The sequence below is a fragment of the Tympanuchus pallidicinctus genome, unplaced genomic scaffold, assembly GCF_026119805.1.
Source record: "Tympanuchus pallidicinctus isolate F22 unplaced genomic scaffold, pur_lepc_1.0 scaffold32, whole genome shotgun sequence".
In the NCBI taxonomy this organism is placed as follows: Eukaryota; Metazoa; Chordata; class Aves; order Galliformes; family Phasianidae; genus Tympanuchus; species Tympanuchus pallidicinctus.
The window spans coordinates 3,820,528-3,834,858 of NW_026294750.1; the positions used below are offsets into that span (position 1 = coordinate 3,820,528).

General features: G+C 58.2%; 2 protein-coding genes across 4 annotated transcripts; both read right to left on the reverse strand.

The window, feature by feature from the left end:
• Positions 1-1,013: 1,013 nt before the first annotated feature.
• Positions 1,014-10,691, reverse strand: RAB44 (RAB44, member RAS oncogene family). Of its 2 annotated transcripts, XM_052698368.1 has the most exons (17): positions 10,510-10,677; positions 9,403-9,598; positions 9,211-9,328; positions 8,876-9,047; positions 8,535-8,678; positions 8,199-8,289; positions 8,018-8,113; positions 7,570-7,748; positions 7,162-7,210; positions 6,867-6,952; positions 6,418-6,746; positions 3,487-4,035; positions 3,058-3,139; positions 2,628-2,742; positions 2,331-2,432; positions 2,005-2,081; positions 1,014-1,627 (listed from the first exon to the last, which is right to left on the reverse strand). In XM_052698368.1, the coding sequence occupies exons 2-17, from the start codon at positions 9,580-9,582 to the stop codon at positions 1,540-1,542; spliced, it is 2,457 nt and encodes an 818-aa protein (XP_052554328.1). In that variant the 5' UTR covers positions 9,583-9,598; positions 10,510-10,677; the 3' UTR covers positions 1,014-1,539. The 2 variants fall into 2 exon arrangements, with proteins under 2 accessions (XP_052554328.1, XP_052554327.1); XM_052698367.1 differs by having other exon boundaries at positions 3,487-6,746; positions 10,510-10,691.
• Positions 10,692-11,023: 332 nt separating this feature from the next.
• Positions 11,024-14,082, reverse strand: CDKN1A (cyclin dependent kinase inhibitor 1A). Of its 2 annotated transcripts, none has more exons than XM_052698426.1 (3): positions 13,987-14,082; positions 12,461-12,871; positions 11,024-12,094 (listed from the first exon to the last, which is right to left on the reverse strand). In XM_052698426.1, the coding sequence occupies exons 2-3, from the start codon at positions 12,864-12,866 to the stop codon at positions 12,045-12,047; spliced, it is 456 nt and encodes a 151-aa protein (XP_052554386.1). In that variant the 5' UTR covers positions 12,867-12,871; positions 13,987-14,082; the 3' UTR covers positions 11,024-12,044. The 2 variants fall into 2 exon arrangements, with proteins under 2 accessions (XP_052554386.1, XP_052554385.1); XM_052698425.1 differs by lacking the exon at positions 13,987-14,082 and adding an exon at positions 13,120-13,496.
• Between the last annotated feature and the right edge of the window lie 249 nt (positions 14,083-14,331).

A 14,331-nucleotide genomic window follows, 5' to 3' on the forward strand; every position in this document is an offset into this window, starting at 1 on the left:
GGGGCTGGAAAACGAGGTCTGCATTCCTGATGCAACTTGGGCAGATCCTTTCTTTCATGTGGGGCGCCTTAAAGAGCTCAAAGGGAAAGAACCTCATTAAAAAAAGTTCCTGTAGTCCAAACGTGAATTTCCCTGTTGCTGTTCATATCTTAGACCTCGATCCTCCTCTAAATACTCATGAATGTGTTTGCAAATGAGCAGTCCTTATGGTTCAGTAATCACAGAATAGAATCGCAGACATTTAGGTTGGAAAACACCTTTGAGATCAGAGTCCAACCAACGCTACAAGTCCTATGCAAAGCTGTGTCCCCAAGTGCCACATCCACGTGTTTCCTATATATCTCCAGGGATGTCAGCTCCACCACCTCCCTGGGCAGCCCCTTCAGTCCCTGCCCACCTGCCCTGTGAAGAAATCCTTCCTGACACCCAATTGGAACCTGCCCTGCCACAGCTCCAGCTCATTTCCTTGCATCCTCTCACTGAGAATAGAGACCAACACCACCTCTGTAGTTTCCAACCTGCTTTACTGCCTTGCAACACGTCCAGGCACAGATTCAATCCTCTTCTATAGGCATGATTTCCAAGAGAACAGAAGTTTCTTTCTGTCTGCTGCTCTGCAAAGCTTTTTCTTTTGCAGATCAGTTTCAGGCCCTGCTGTTCTTTGCTTGCAACAGCAATGAAGGTTCAGCCGCATTTGCTGCCATCTAACGGGGGAATTCAGGCTCAGCTCCTTACACTTCTGTGAGCAAATGAATTGCTCGTGGAGCGGCAGTGGGATTGCCCAGGACAGGCAGCATCTGCTGCACGTAATCCCAGCAAATTTAGGGAAGGGAGAGAGCAGATCTGCTGAAAGGCTTCGGTGCATGGGCAGCTCTGCAGGGGGGTCATACAGAGGCAGTGAGAGGCGCCCATTTGAGGTGGTCAGGCTGGAATGGTGCTCCTCTCCTCATCGACCAGACTTGCAAAGGGTTCTTGGGATCATATTGCTTTAAGATAAGACAACAAAGCAGAAATAGGGAAGATGGGCACAAAAAAATCCTGTTGTGGGTAACCTGAACACCGAGTCCAGCCTCAGCCCCGAGCTGAGCCATGAAAGTTCTTCCTGAGTCGCTCCATTCTTCAAGCCAGCCCCATAACACACCCAGTAATAAAATCATTTTATAACGAAATGTGGCAGAAGGGGATTGCCAGGGAGTGCATGGGAGCATATATTGCATCAAGCAAAAAAGGTCCTTCAAGGATTAGGGCCAAGGGAGGACAGGAGGTGGCAGAGGGATGGGGTGGGAGCAGCCAGGTAGGGGATGGAGGCTCAGGTGATACAGAGGTGCTGGGGCACTGAGCTGCAGAGGAGATGCACGTGTCTAAAAGAGCTGCTGGAGCTGTGTTGCTTCTTCAGCTGCTGTCAGTGCAATATCACAACCTCCCTGGTGGAGTTCATAACCCTGATTTCTCTGAGCAGTCATCCTGTGGTCTCTCCTCATCTCCAGTTGCTTTTCTGGCTGCCTTTGCAGTTTCAGACCACAGCAAGGACTCTCTCCATCACCAGCAGCATCCTTTTTTCTTCTGAGGCAGCTTTGGTACCTCTTCTGCCTTATTTCTCAATTGATCTTCACAAACTTTGAGTGCCCTGGGCAAAAAGGAAGCAAACGAGCCATGCATTTTCCCCCATATTTTATATTGCTCTTCTATTTATCGAGTGAAAGGTGCCAGGGGCCTTTCCAGCTCAGTGTGCTTTGAGAACTGCTGAAAACCCCAGCCTAAACCCAATCACAGACAGAATTGATTTAAGCAACCCAGGGAGAAAGCAGCAGCATCCTGAGAAGTCTCGTTTTTTCCACCTCTTTGCCATGCAGAGCACCCAGGAGATGTTTCCCAGCACATCCCCACTTCATCCCAGTGCTCTCTGCGTAGCAGCTCCAGTGGCAGCAACACACTAACACTTCCCATAGGAAATGCAGGTGGGAGCCCATTAAAACCTTGGCAAAACCCAAGCACGCTCCTCACCTGACCAGGCTGACGATGGACTCAGTGACGTTGTGGCCGGAGGCAGCGCTGCATTCATAAAACAAGAGCTGATGCTCCTGGAAGACACAGAGCCCACAGAGAAATGTGCTTCCCCTGCTTTGCAATGGTTCGATACAACAGTGAATAGCCAGGGAGCATCACGGTCAAGCAGAAACGGAAGGGCTTGGGAAACAAGTAACCCAATAACTGATGGACTGCTGCCTGAGGGTGCAATGCACCTTTTCTGGTGGCTGCAAGACCAACATTCAGTGCTGAGGAATGGGACCCCAGCTGGGCAAGACACTGCAGCAGGGCCATGCACCCACCTGAGCCAGGCGCTCCCCCTCCAGCGTAGGGACCTGCCTCTCTGCAGCACAGTCTGTTTTGTTCCCCAGAAGCAGAACCGTGACTCCATCTTCTGCTCCCTCCTGGGCAGTGAAAGAGGGGAGGATCAGAAATGCAAGCATCACCTCCTTGAATCACAGCTGGACGCACAGCCCAGACACATCCTGAAGGGATTTGGGCCAATAGCTGTGAGTTACCCCCATTTCCCAGGGGCTGTTCTAGATGTCAGATGTTACCAAAGCCTCTTTCATGGGGCCGGGTTTCCTTGCTTTGCCCACCTGGATGCAGCTGAGCCAGTAGTGCACATTGGCGAAGGAGTACTGCGACGTGACGTCGTACATCAGCACCACCCCGTCTGCCTTCCGGAAGAACTGCTTGGTGACACTGTGATACCTGCAGGCAATGCAAAGCATCACCAGGAGGGAGGGAGGGAGGAGGGATTGCCTACAGCCAACCTGAAATCCCAGCGGAAAAGCTGGGAACACAGATCAACCAAGAAGCCAAAACCCTATTTTTGCTCCTATCGCTCAAACTGCAGAGACTTTGAGCGTTTATTTTTATCCAAATGACTTCCTTTAGTATTGTTATTTTCAGACCACACGCTATATGGAGTCCCTCCCCAAACAACCCCCTTTGCAAAGCAAGAACATCCATTTCCTATAAGCTGCCCCAGGTTTCTCTCCCCAGGCACCCAGCCCAGCACCTCACCTTTCCTGCCCAGCTGAGTCCCACAGGCGGAGAGCGAAGCGCTTGTTGTCCACCACGAGGTTTTTGACCTGATAATCCAGCCCTGGGACACAGAAAGGGATATTTGGATACTGTGGAGTTTCCCTCTTGTAATACGGATGGAGGAACCACATGATGGAGGCTGCAGCTCAAGTTGGCTGCTCCCAAGGAAGCTCACAACCCTTGGATATTTGACAGTTGGATTGGTGCCCCAGAGAGGTCAAGGAGGGCTGGCATTGCCTACTTGCAAGCATCGCCTACTTGCAAGCATCCAGGTGTGCGTGGCTCAGTTTGGACCTTGGTAACAGGACAGTGTGAGCAGTGATGTGTGTGTAATGACCTCCAGCAACCTGTGGGGTTGGAAGGAAGGGAACCGTGATGGTCACCCACGTGGGTGCAGAGCTGACCTACCTACGGTGGCAGCGAGGTGCGGGTTGAAGGTGTCAGCATGCAGTCGGTACAGAAAGGAGGTTTTGCCCACATGGGAGTCCCCAACAAACAGCACGTTGTAGAGGTGGTCTGGCTCCAGAGAGCCCTTTGGGGCAGCTCCTGCTCCACTCACAGTCACAGCTTCTGGCTCTCCAGGGCTGGGCTCACCTCCTGGGCTCTTCTCCATCTCTTGTTTCTTCTCCACATCGAGCTCTTCTCTCTGCTCTCCTGAGAGCTGTGCCCCGCTGCTGACCACCTCCAGCAGTGGGCTGTCCCCGAGGGCCATCCCTGAGAGATCCTTCACAGCATCTTCCCCTTGTAGGATCCCTGTGTGAAGGGCTGATGCTGGTGGCACTTCTTGTTTTGGAGTCTCAGCAGGTCCAGCAGTTGCTTGTTCTGCTTCCATCACGTCTGGTGGCTTCTGTGGCTGCCGGGGAGCAGTGCGAAGCCTCCCCTTGTCTGCCTGTGCTGAGACCTGCTCCTGGAGCTGCCTCTGGGCTGCCTGTCCCGAACCACCTAGCAGCTGCACATCTGGAATGAGAACACCCTCCTGCATCATCGCACCCAGATTTAGAGCACTGATTTGTAACGGTACCTCGGAGACAGGAGAAGCAAGTGTGGCTGCATCGGCATCGTGGCCCTGCTTTAGTTCCAAATGCTGAGCTTCGACTAAAATCCTTCCTTCTGCCTCCAGCCTCGCTCCCTGCACCACTTCCAGACCTCGAGCTCCATCCAGAGGCCTCCCCTCTGCATCAGCACTCGATGTCTGGGTTTCCTCCAGGATCTGCTCATCTGGACCACTGACTGCTACCAGCCCTGGATGAGCATGCTCAGCAGCAGCGTACTGAGTATACTCGGGATGCAGGGCAGGCTCAACATTCCTGTCCCAAATGTCTGTGCTGTCAGCCATGCACGGAGCTGCTTCTAGAGCCACAGCTGGGCTCTCTGCCCCTTCCCACAGCCCTGATGCACACAGGGGTTTCCCATCAGCTCCAGTGCTCTCTCCATGGGCTTCTGCCTCCTTCCCTTCCAGCTCCTGAGCACTGACCTGTACCAGCTCACCTGGAGCTGGACTCCTTGCAGGGATTTCTGCTGGGGAAAGCCCCTCACCAAGCACTGCAGCAGCTCCAGCTCCCCCCTCCAGCCCTGGCTCTGTTCTATCAGCCTCCAGCAGTTGCACATCTGGCCCCACGCTCTCTGCCTGCTCTGTACCCAGATCATCACCCAAACTCAGGAGCTGCAGCTCTGCCTCCAGGCTCTCTTTAACCTCCCCCAGCTCTGCAAACAGCTGCACATGGGTATCACCACTCGGGGCCTCCAGCAGCTCCAGGCTTCCAGCCTTTTCCTGGGGTGACAGCTCTACAGCAGCCCCCTCTGCCTGCCTGGCTCCTGCTCCCTGCAGTTCACACACAGGCTGATTGGGCAGCCCAGGCTCAGTCAGTTCTTGTCCTCCGTCCTCAGCATCCTCCCTGAGATGCACGGCTGTGTCATCCAATCCATCCCTCAAGGCTTCTGGGCTGGGAATCCCATGCAGCAGAGTGCTTGCTGGAGAGTCCTCTGCCTCCTCTAGTTCCAGTTCCTGAGCACTGATCAGGACCAGCTCATCCTCATCAGAGCCCTCTTCCTGCACCACTTCCATCTCCCTCTCTTCTTTCAAGTGCTGTACATCTTGTCTCTCATGCTCAACCTCCTGTGTGAGCTGCACAGCTGTATGCCTCCCCCCTTCCAATGGGGCTTCTTGACTGGGACCCCACTGCAGCTGCGTGCCCACCTGAGAGTCCTCTTCCCCCTCCATTTCTACTAACTCTGGCTTACTGACCTCAGCCACCAGTTGCATTTCTGGCCCCACGCTCTCTGCCTGCTCTGAGTGTGGCTGCTGACCTGGGTACAGAGGTTGCAGCTCTGCCTCCAGGCTCCCTTTGATCTCCCTCAGCTCTGCAAACAGCTGCACATGGGTATCACCACTCAGGGCCTCCAGCAGCTCCAGGCTTCCAGACTCCTCCTGGGGTGACAGCTCTACAGCAGCCCCCTCTGCCTGCCTGGCTCCTGCTCCCTGCAGTTCACACACAGGCTGATTGGGCAGCCCAGGCTCAGTCAGTTCTTGTCCTCCGTCCTCAGCATCCTCCCTGAGATGCACAGCTGTGTCATCCAGTCCATCCCTCAAGGCTTCTGGGCTGGGAATCCCATGCAGCAGAGTGCTTGCTGGAGAGTCCTCTGCCTCTTCCATTTCCAGTGCCTGAGCACTGACCAGTACCAGCCCATCAGCTGGGCTCCTTGCAGGGATTTCTGCTGGGAAAAGCCCCTCACCAAGCACTGCAGCCCCAGCTCCCCCCTCCAGCCCTGGCTCTGCTCTATCAGCCTCCTCCAGCAGTTGCTCCTCTGGCCCCACGCTCTCTGCCTGCTCTGTACCCAGGTCATCAGCCACACTCAGGGGCTGCAGCTCAGTCTCAGTCCTTTCCATCTCTCCCCAGCAGTGCCCCGCTGCACCACTATCCTCTCCATCCACTTTTTCAGGGTTGGGAGCTTCTCTCACCTCTTGCACTGCTGCCATTTGCATCTCAACACATCCTGGCACCTGAAGCACATAGGTGGCAAAGCTGCCTGCTGGGAGCTCCACCTCCCGAGCTTTGAGGACTGCCTCCAAATTTTCTCCTTCTCCTGGGAGCTGCACCTTTTCCCACTTCATCTTTTCCCATCCTTCTCCCTCCAACCCCACCTGTGCCTGCTCACCCATCTCTGTGCTCTCTCCCAGTGCCTCTTGTGGCCTCTCAACCTCTTTTAGCACCTGCTGCTCCCCACCAGCACCCCTTTCCTGCACAGACAACACCCTTTCCATCCGCTCCGGGCTCTGCCCTGCTCTCTCCACGCTGTCTCCCTGAGCTGCCCCCTCCTCCTGAGCTCCTGCAGACGCACCAGCCTGTGTCCCGTCCCCAGCACGAAGCTCAGCTGCAGCTCGTCCCTCTCTCGGGTCTTCTTCCAACACCTTGTGACTGATGTGGGTCTCTCGTGGGGCTGAGCCGCTTGGTCCCGTTTGGAGCTCAGCATCATGGTGTGGGCAGTGAGCAGCATCTCCCAGTGGTTGCAGCTTCTGCCTGCTCAGAGCTGCTATTGCATCATTCATCTCTCTTAGCAAAGAGCCTTGGCCAGAAAACCGTTCCTCTTTCAGAAATTCGGGGAAGGGATCCTCTTCTACAGAGAGCAGCCGTGACGGGTTTGTGTCTGCTGCTGGCTTTTCCCACACCCTGGGAAGAGCAGAAAATGGGGTGAGCACAACACTGGGACAGAACGCTGAAGAGGAAGGAATTTTTGGCCAGGGGAGGGTGGAGGATGAGAGTGCAGTTCCTGGGGCCCAGGACCCTTACACATGGTGGGCGCTCCTGTGCTTGGGCTCGCTGCCCTGGGAGCCCAACTTGACGTGCATCTCTGACAACTGCTGCCCTGGGCTCATCTGTGGCAAAGGGAGGAAAAGAGAAAACAAAAAGCTTGGCAGAGTGTGTATCCATTTGAAATGGTGTTCAGCTTTCCAGCTTCAGTTTCCAGATATCCCCACCCAAAATGTGGGGGTAGCAGCCCTGTATGCTGCTGCTCACCCCTTCCCAAGCACCCAAACCCCTGTGTGACATCCCACCACATCCCCACTCTGCGCAACTGCTGTACCTGCAGGGATGGCAGTGTCTCACTGGGCAGCTCTGCCTCCTCTTCATCCCTGTAAGCACAGAGCACAGGGTCACGATGGAAACTGCCTCCCTTCACCTCCTCCATCCCCTCCCCAGGATCCTCTGCAGCCCTGGAAGCAGTGATGTGCTCTGTTCTGCTCGGGACTGGGACAGCAGAGCCCACCTGTGGCCTTTGCACCAGTGCTGGAAGGGCCCTGTCAGCACAACGCTGATTACACAATGCTGATAATCCTGACTCCTCTTCCTAGTACCTTTTGTACCCAATTACACCACATCCCCACACTTTTCACACCATCCCAAAGCAAAACGGTGGCTGAGTCCCATCCAGCTTCCTCCCCATCCACTGCAACTCCCAGGAGGGAGCCAGGTATGAGCAGAAGCCACTCACCGCGGTTTCTCTGCCCGCTGCTGAGCCATGGCAGCCCTCAGGCACTCGTGGGTCTGCTGCAGCTGTGTGTGGATGTGCTGCAGCTGCTCCTCCAGCACCCGCTTGTTCTCCTCCAGCTGTTGGTTCTCAGCACTGGCAGCTCGCTGAGTGCTGCTGAGACTGCGGCACTGTGCTTCCAGCTGCAGGGAGACAGCAGGATCACCTCCTGCTCCAAGGCTGGGGCTGGATTTTCCCCAGGGTATTGAGTGGGAAACTCAGTTTGTGCGCCCCCAGGGAAGGGAAGCCAGTGGGGATGGAGGCAGAGCGTGAGCGATGGAGGTGCTATGCGACGAACTGCAGAGAGCATCCAGGTTCAGGTGTACAACACCAGGCCAAAGCCATGAGCGCAACCTAAAGAACTGTACCACCAAGTGTCAGGGTTTGGGGTCAGCATTTGGGGTCAGCTCACCTCCTCCTGCGCTGCAAGCAAGCGTTGCACCTCCCTGCCTCTGGCATCCAGCGCTCGCTGCAGCATCGCGCAGTGCAGGCGGCTCCGGGCTGTGCTCTGCGGTGTCAATGGGAACATCAGCACCCAGATGGGTTTGGGGTGCTGGGTACCTTTGGGGGGATGGGGGGGTTGGATCCCTCGCCTCCTGCTCCATTCGCTGCCGCTCCTCTTGGATCTGCTGCTCCAGGACTTCGCAGAGCTGCTGCACCTCCTGTTTGTGCTCAGCCACGCGTCTGGGGGCGGGGGGGGGGGGGGAGGTCAGGAGGGTCAGAACTGTGCCGTGTGGATGTGGGGACACTGCATGGCCCACCAGACCCACAGAGAGCAAGGAGCTCCTTCCCCCAGCAGGGATGTGGCGGCACTTTGGCCATGGGGTGAGTGACTGCAGATGGAGCCCAACCCCAAACATGGGCACAGCGTGAATCCTCTGCGCCCACGTTTCTCCCTCCTTGGGTGCCCCTCCCTGGCATGGACTCACTTGTTGAGGGCCTCCTCCAAGGCCTCCTTCTTGCTCCGGGCTTCTTGGATGCGGTGCCTCATCTTGGCCATGAAATCCTCCAAGTTGCCCAGGAGTTGGGGCTCGTCCTCCCTCAGCTTGGCCCAGAGCTGCCAGATCTCCTGCCTGCCGGGAGAGAGCAGCAGGGCAGCAAGAAAAGATGGATCGTTTGGGGGTCCCTATCACTGGGGCTGCGTGGTCCTGGGGGTGGCCGTGCTCCTGCCCCTGGGACAAAGGACAAAGGCTCTGCCCACATGGGCACCAAACTGGGGAAAGCTCTGTCCTGTCCCATCCTGCGGGACACCTGGGGGTGCTTTGCTCACTCTTCCCATCTGTCATCCACTCCCAGTTGCTCCATGAAGGCTGCAAAGTGTTTCTTCTCCTCGCTGTCCGTCTCTTCCCACGTGGGGCTGGCGAGGACCAGGCAGCTCCTCCGTGATGCTGCTTTCCGCCGCCGATGCTCCCTGCTGATTTTTTGGGAACTCAGGAACCGCCCTGTAGAAACACAGCCCTCAGCACCCGGATCCCAGTGCTTCCCACCCCAGTGATCCGTGGGCTCAGAGCCACAGGTGCTTCAGGGCAGCTGAATGCCACCCAGAACACTGAGCATCGCCATTGGAAAGCACTGGGTGCGTGGAGTCACCATGTTGGCACTTACGGAGCCCAGCAGTGAATTCCTCAACGCTCAGCTGCCCGGTGCCAGCAGCATCCAACCCATCAAAGAGCAGCTCCAGCTCCTCCGTGCTGCACGGGACAACCTCCTCCTCCTGCAGTTTCTAACAACAAACCACAGGACCATCGAACAGTTGTGTTGGAAGGAGCCCTACAACCCCCCGGCCCCATCCCTTACCTGCATATCTGCACGAGTGATGAACCCCTCTGTGTCCCCGTGCTGCTCCTGGATCACATCCTGGACTTTCTGCATCACAGCTGCTGCCCATGGTGGCTCTTCAGCCGCATCCCTGCGGAGCTGCCGCCGCCGGCTGGATCCCATGCGCCGACCCCTGGAGCCCACGCGCTGCTCAGCCATGGCTCACAGTGGGGTCCTGCAGAGGGGAACCCATTAAACGGCTCAGAAGGGCCACGAGTTTGGCAATAAGAGGCACTTCTCTCTGGTTGCACACAGCCCAGTGCCCAAGTGGGGGATGTGGTTTCTGCCCGCTGTGCTCCCACCCATCCTCAGCGCGGGGTCGTGGGGGTGATGCAGGCTCCAAGCGGCTCCAGGAGCTCCTCAGCATCTCTGAACATTCCTCCCCCAGCTTCCGCAGCCCTGAGTCACCTCCTGTGACCTCGGGGAGGTTTTCCATTCACGCCCCTGCCTTCGCCCCCGGCTCAACCCTCTCATCCTCATTGCTCTGAAGCGTGCCCAAATTGGGACAAAGAGTGGGAGAGAGGGGAAACCCCCCACAGCCCCACCCCTCCTTTCGCAATGCTAAGCCCTAAGGTGCGCTGGCAATAAGGAATGGGCCCCAAAATGTCCCCATCCCCTTCCACTCCCGTGCAGCACTGTCCCACAGCATCACACAGACGTAGGGGGGCCCTGTGAGGTCAGCAAGGAGGGAAGGGGGGAAGGAGTCAGGATGTGGGTACCCCATTCTGTGGTCCCAGCCACTAAGAGAGCCAAAGCGGCAGCATTTTGGGGAGGGAATGGGGGGGAGGTTATGATGCAAGGAAATCCCCTCGGTGCCTCCCCCTGCCCCACAGAGCGAGCTGAGCCCGTTGCGTGCCATGAGATGGAGGCACCGAACACGGAAAAGCTGTAAAATAAATACCAAAGGGACTGAAAAACCAGCGGCTGTCTGAGATGCTTCCTGCTGAGGGGCAGCAGAAGGATCACCGCTGCCAGAAGCCCCACGGGTGCAGGGCCAGGCACCAACCCTGCGTCCCTAACACCCAAACCCCTTTCTTTCCCCCACTTCTCTATCAGCACGAGCCACCCCTTGAGAGCAAGGCTCACCTCCTCCACACGCCCTCAGTTTCGAGATGCCGCTGCCTGGCTGCACCGTGGGGCTCCCCAGGGCTGGGGGGACATCAGCCCCACACAGACTGCGTTGCTGCTGCGCACCTCCCGGCCCCACACCGTCATTCTCTCTCTTACTCAAGGCTGCCTTCCGCTTTGGGGTTGCACTCAACTGCCGGTACGCACACGTTTCCTGTTTGCAGCACCACAGAGGGTGCAGCCACGGACCCCAACCCACCCAGACCCCCCAGGAGAAGCCCCCATTCCTGTCCTCACCAGCAGCAGCCAGATTCAAAAGGCTCCATCCCACAGCTGGACATCCCACATCCCAATCCATCACCCAGATATGCGACAGCTCCTTTCCCCACCAGACCCATAGAAACCGCAGCTCTGTGGGTGCTGCACCCCTAAAGCAACCCCCAACCCACAAACAACACCCCCTCCCCCCCCCCCCCTCCCATCTCCCAGTACACTCCACAGCAGTTATTCCCATCAACAGCCACCCATTCCCTTCCACGAGACAAGTGTTTATTCAGTTACACTCACAGACAAACAGGTATTTCCCCTTCCAAGAAGCCTCAATAGCGTTTTCATAAATAAACATTTAGTGCTGGGCAGCTGCCAGCATCTCTGACAGCAAAGTGCATCACGGTACGAGCTGGGAGCAGCGCCCACCTCCTCTGCCTGGGATCACCCTGCGCCCCTTCGAGTCCCAGCACAGAGGGGCAGGAGGGGAACCCAGTGAAAGTGCTGAGATGCAACAGCACCGAGAGCCTCGGAGCAGGGCTGCATCCTCCAGGACATCCCTGGGTCACAGAGACAACAGCAGCTGCTCTGCAGAGCCAGGCCAGGGTCCTCTCCCCCAGCTCCAAAGTAGGAAATAGTCCAGGAGAAGGCTGTCACTTCTTCCAGCTGCTGCTGAGCAGCTCTCCGCCCCTCCAGCAGCCTGGCAGTGCCAAGCAGCAGCAGCTCTCCATCCAGCTTAGTGTCAGCATCAAACGAGGCGCAGCAAGCCAACAGCACGCCAGGAACAGCACCAGCCATGGGGCAGCAGAGCCTGGAGCAGCCCAGCACCTCCTGAGCAGCGCTGGCCCCACGGGGCACCTCCAGCACGTTTGTCACCACTCTGTGACAAATGCATCGCTGAGTCACTGGGAGCAGCTCCACGTAGGGCTCACACCCAGCTGTGATCCACACCAGTGAGACTGAGGGTTTTGGAGCTGCTCCATGCCAGGCAACAGGCAGTGCTGGGCACCAGGATGCCGCAAGGACCACGCCAACACAGGGCAGGGGACACTCAGCCCCGCTTGCTCCATTCCAGTCCCCCTCAGTCCTTTCCGTGGTCTCCAGCGTCAGCTCCTCCTATACATTGCACACAGTGTGGGCCCCTCAGGAGCCCAGAGCTACTCATAAATAGGGAACTACAGACTCAGCATCGCTTCATACAGACAGCTCAGACAGCACAGGGCAGGGAAGGAGCCACGACACCCCCAGGGCACGTCAGCATCCGCATCCATCCCCAGCAGCGGCAGTCACAGCTTGGGCTTGTCGTGGACAACTCTTCTCTTGGAGCTGTAGAAGTCTGCAGGGCACAAAGAGAAATTGGGAGGCATCAGGGAGCAGAAGGAGAAGGCTGTTCCCGGGGCAGCACCCCAACCAGGTGCACTCACACCTCCAAAGGCCCACATTCACGGAGCCCTGCATCACATCTCCATTGCTGAGCCTGAGGACTTCTGGCCAAAGGAGCTGAAGGTGGTGAATTGTTCTGGGGTATTTTTATTGATGGGACATCCGAGCCCAGTCCTGCTGCCCACCCCTCAGCCAGTCTGCAGCCTTTCCCCTCGAAAGACGGGATGCACTGAGGCTGGTCCATAGCTGTGAGTGCACCCAGTCCCTCCCACAACACCCCCAGAAGCACCCAGAGGGACATCACAGCCCCACCACTCACCTTTGACCGTGGTCTGCCCACGTTTCAAGCGCTGTGGAGAACCGACCCTGGCGAGCTCCGAGCTCTGCTGGGCTGCCCCATGATGAGCCCCGCCGGCAGCATCCTTGGGGGGAACCCTGTGGGGTGCTGAGCTCCCGTGATCGCCCCCGCTGGTGGCCTTGGCCAAGCTGAAGCCCCCCCGCGAGGGCTGCTCTGCCAGCAGGACCCTCTCCCATTTGAAATGCCCTTCCAGGGGTGTCTCCGTTTCGAAGTTGAAGTTCCAGCGCCGCTGAGCTTCTTCCAGCTGCTGCCTCAGCAGTTCCTCAAAGTCGTTCTGGATCTGCTCGTGGTCCACGGGGCCGAAGAGGTTCCTGCACACTTTGCTGCTGCACGGCATCGGCCCGGCTCTGCTCTGCGACAGCGGCATTGCGGCTGTGGGGAGGGGAGACAGGAGGGATGTGAGGCCAGGGCTGCGAATGGGGCAGAGCTGTGCACAGCATGGGACCTGCCAGCAATCCTGGGCTCACACTGAGGGGTGTGAATGGTCTCGGCCATAGGGCAGAGCAAAGCGGCACAGGGGCAGGTGAAGCAATGAGGATGTTGTTTTTCTGGTTGGTTTCTTCATATGAAGAACTCAGCCCAGTGGCAAGGAAACTTTTCAAACAGGAGCAAGAACTCACCGTAAGCCTGACAGCCCCACCGAGCACCTCCTGTCTGCAAGGAGCTGTTGGGTAACAGGGGGGAAGGAGCCTGTTTGTTTTCTTTCAAATCAATGCCAACAGCTTTGACTTCCACGGGATGAGCTTGTGCTCCTTCCAAAGCGCACAGAGAGACCCCCATAGGGTGAGTGATTATCAGAGCAAAGCCGGGATGGGATGCTTTTGTACAGCATGAGGGGGAGGGAAAATCATCAAATCCGGGCAGAAATGCATTAATGGGACAAAACCACACGGATCCCTGCGCGCTGTGAGGCCGGTGCTGCTAAGTGACACAGCAGCTTTTGTCACCTCCCACCCAAAGCTGGGGTCACACAGGTGCGCATCCCCCCCCCCTCCACTCCACCGCCCACAACGGTCGCTCTGCCCCCACATCCCCCCCCTCAGCCCCCAATGGCGACGGATCGCCCCCCCCCCCCCCCCATCAAAACAGCCGCTTCCTATCAGCGGGCCGAGCTCAGCGCCAGGCAAGTCTCAGCACGTCCCGGCGGCTCGGCAGGTGGGGGGGGGGGGGGGGGGGAAAGGAGGGGGAGGGAAATGGGGCGGACCCGGTTCGGTTCCGCACGGAGCGCTCAGCGCAGCCCCGCACACGGGAGGAACCGCCGCCCCGCACCGCTGCCGCGCCCAGAGAAACCGCGCCGTGCTGAGCCCGGAACGGAGCGGCTCCGAGGGACGCCGGCAAGGAACGCAACCGACACCCGAACCCGGCACCGCCTGCAGCTCCCGCAACACCTCAAGCGGACGCGGCACCCCATCACCACCCCCCCAATCACCCCCTGTTGCTGTCGCTGCCCCTTTCCTCTCCTCCCCGCCCCGCACACCCGCACTCACCCCGCGCTCCGCGTCACTCTGCGGTTCCCGGAGCCGCACTCCGCCCTTTATAATGGGGCAGGGAGGGGCCTCACGGCGTCGCCCGGGATTTCCCCCCCCCCCCCCCCCCCGCCCGCAGTGCTGCTGTTATCGGGGGGGCATTCGGCGATTCCCATCTCCCGGTGCGGGACCCCCCCCCCCACACCCCCCAACATCGGGGCTGCGCGGACCCCTACATGGAACGCGGGGCGTCGCCTCCAGCGCGATGCGGGTTTCCCCCCCCCCCCCCCGCCGCTCCAAGGGATGCGGTGACCTTCAAGACGGCTTTGCTGAGATTTGGGGATCCCGCATCCCTGGGTCACCGCA

Coding starts and splice junctions, on each gene's coding strand:
- CDKN1A (XM_052698425.1), bottom strand. CDS start 13,279: ATGGGGGTCTCTCTGTGCGCTTTGGAAGGAGCACAAGCTCATCCCGTG. Junction 12,872..13,119: donor GTGGGGCTGTCAGGCTTACG/GTGAGTTCTTGC, acceptor CCCTCCCCACAG/CCGCAATGCCGCTGTCGCAG. Junction 12,095..12,460: donor TGGGCAGACCACGGTCAAAG/GTGAGTGGTGGG, acceptor TGTGCCCTGCAG/ACTTCTACAGCTCCAAGAGA.
- RAB44 (XM_052698367.1), bottom strand. CDS start 9,582: ATGGCTGAGCAGCGCGTGGGCTCCAGGGGTCGGCGCATGGGATCCAGC. Junction 9,329..9,402: donor TCACTCGTGCAGATATGCAG/GTAAGGGATGGG, acceptor GTTTGTTGTTAG/AAACTGCAGGAGGAGGAGGT. Junction 2,082..2,330: donor AGGGGGAGCGCCTGGCTCAG/GTGGGTGCATGG, acceptor TGTGTCTTCCAG/GAGCATCAGCTCTTGTTTTA.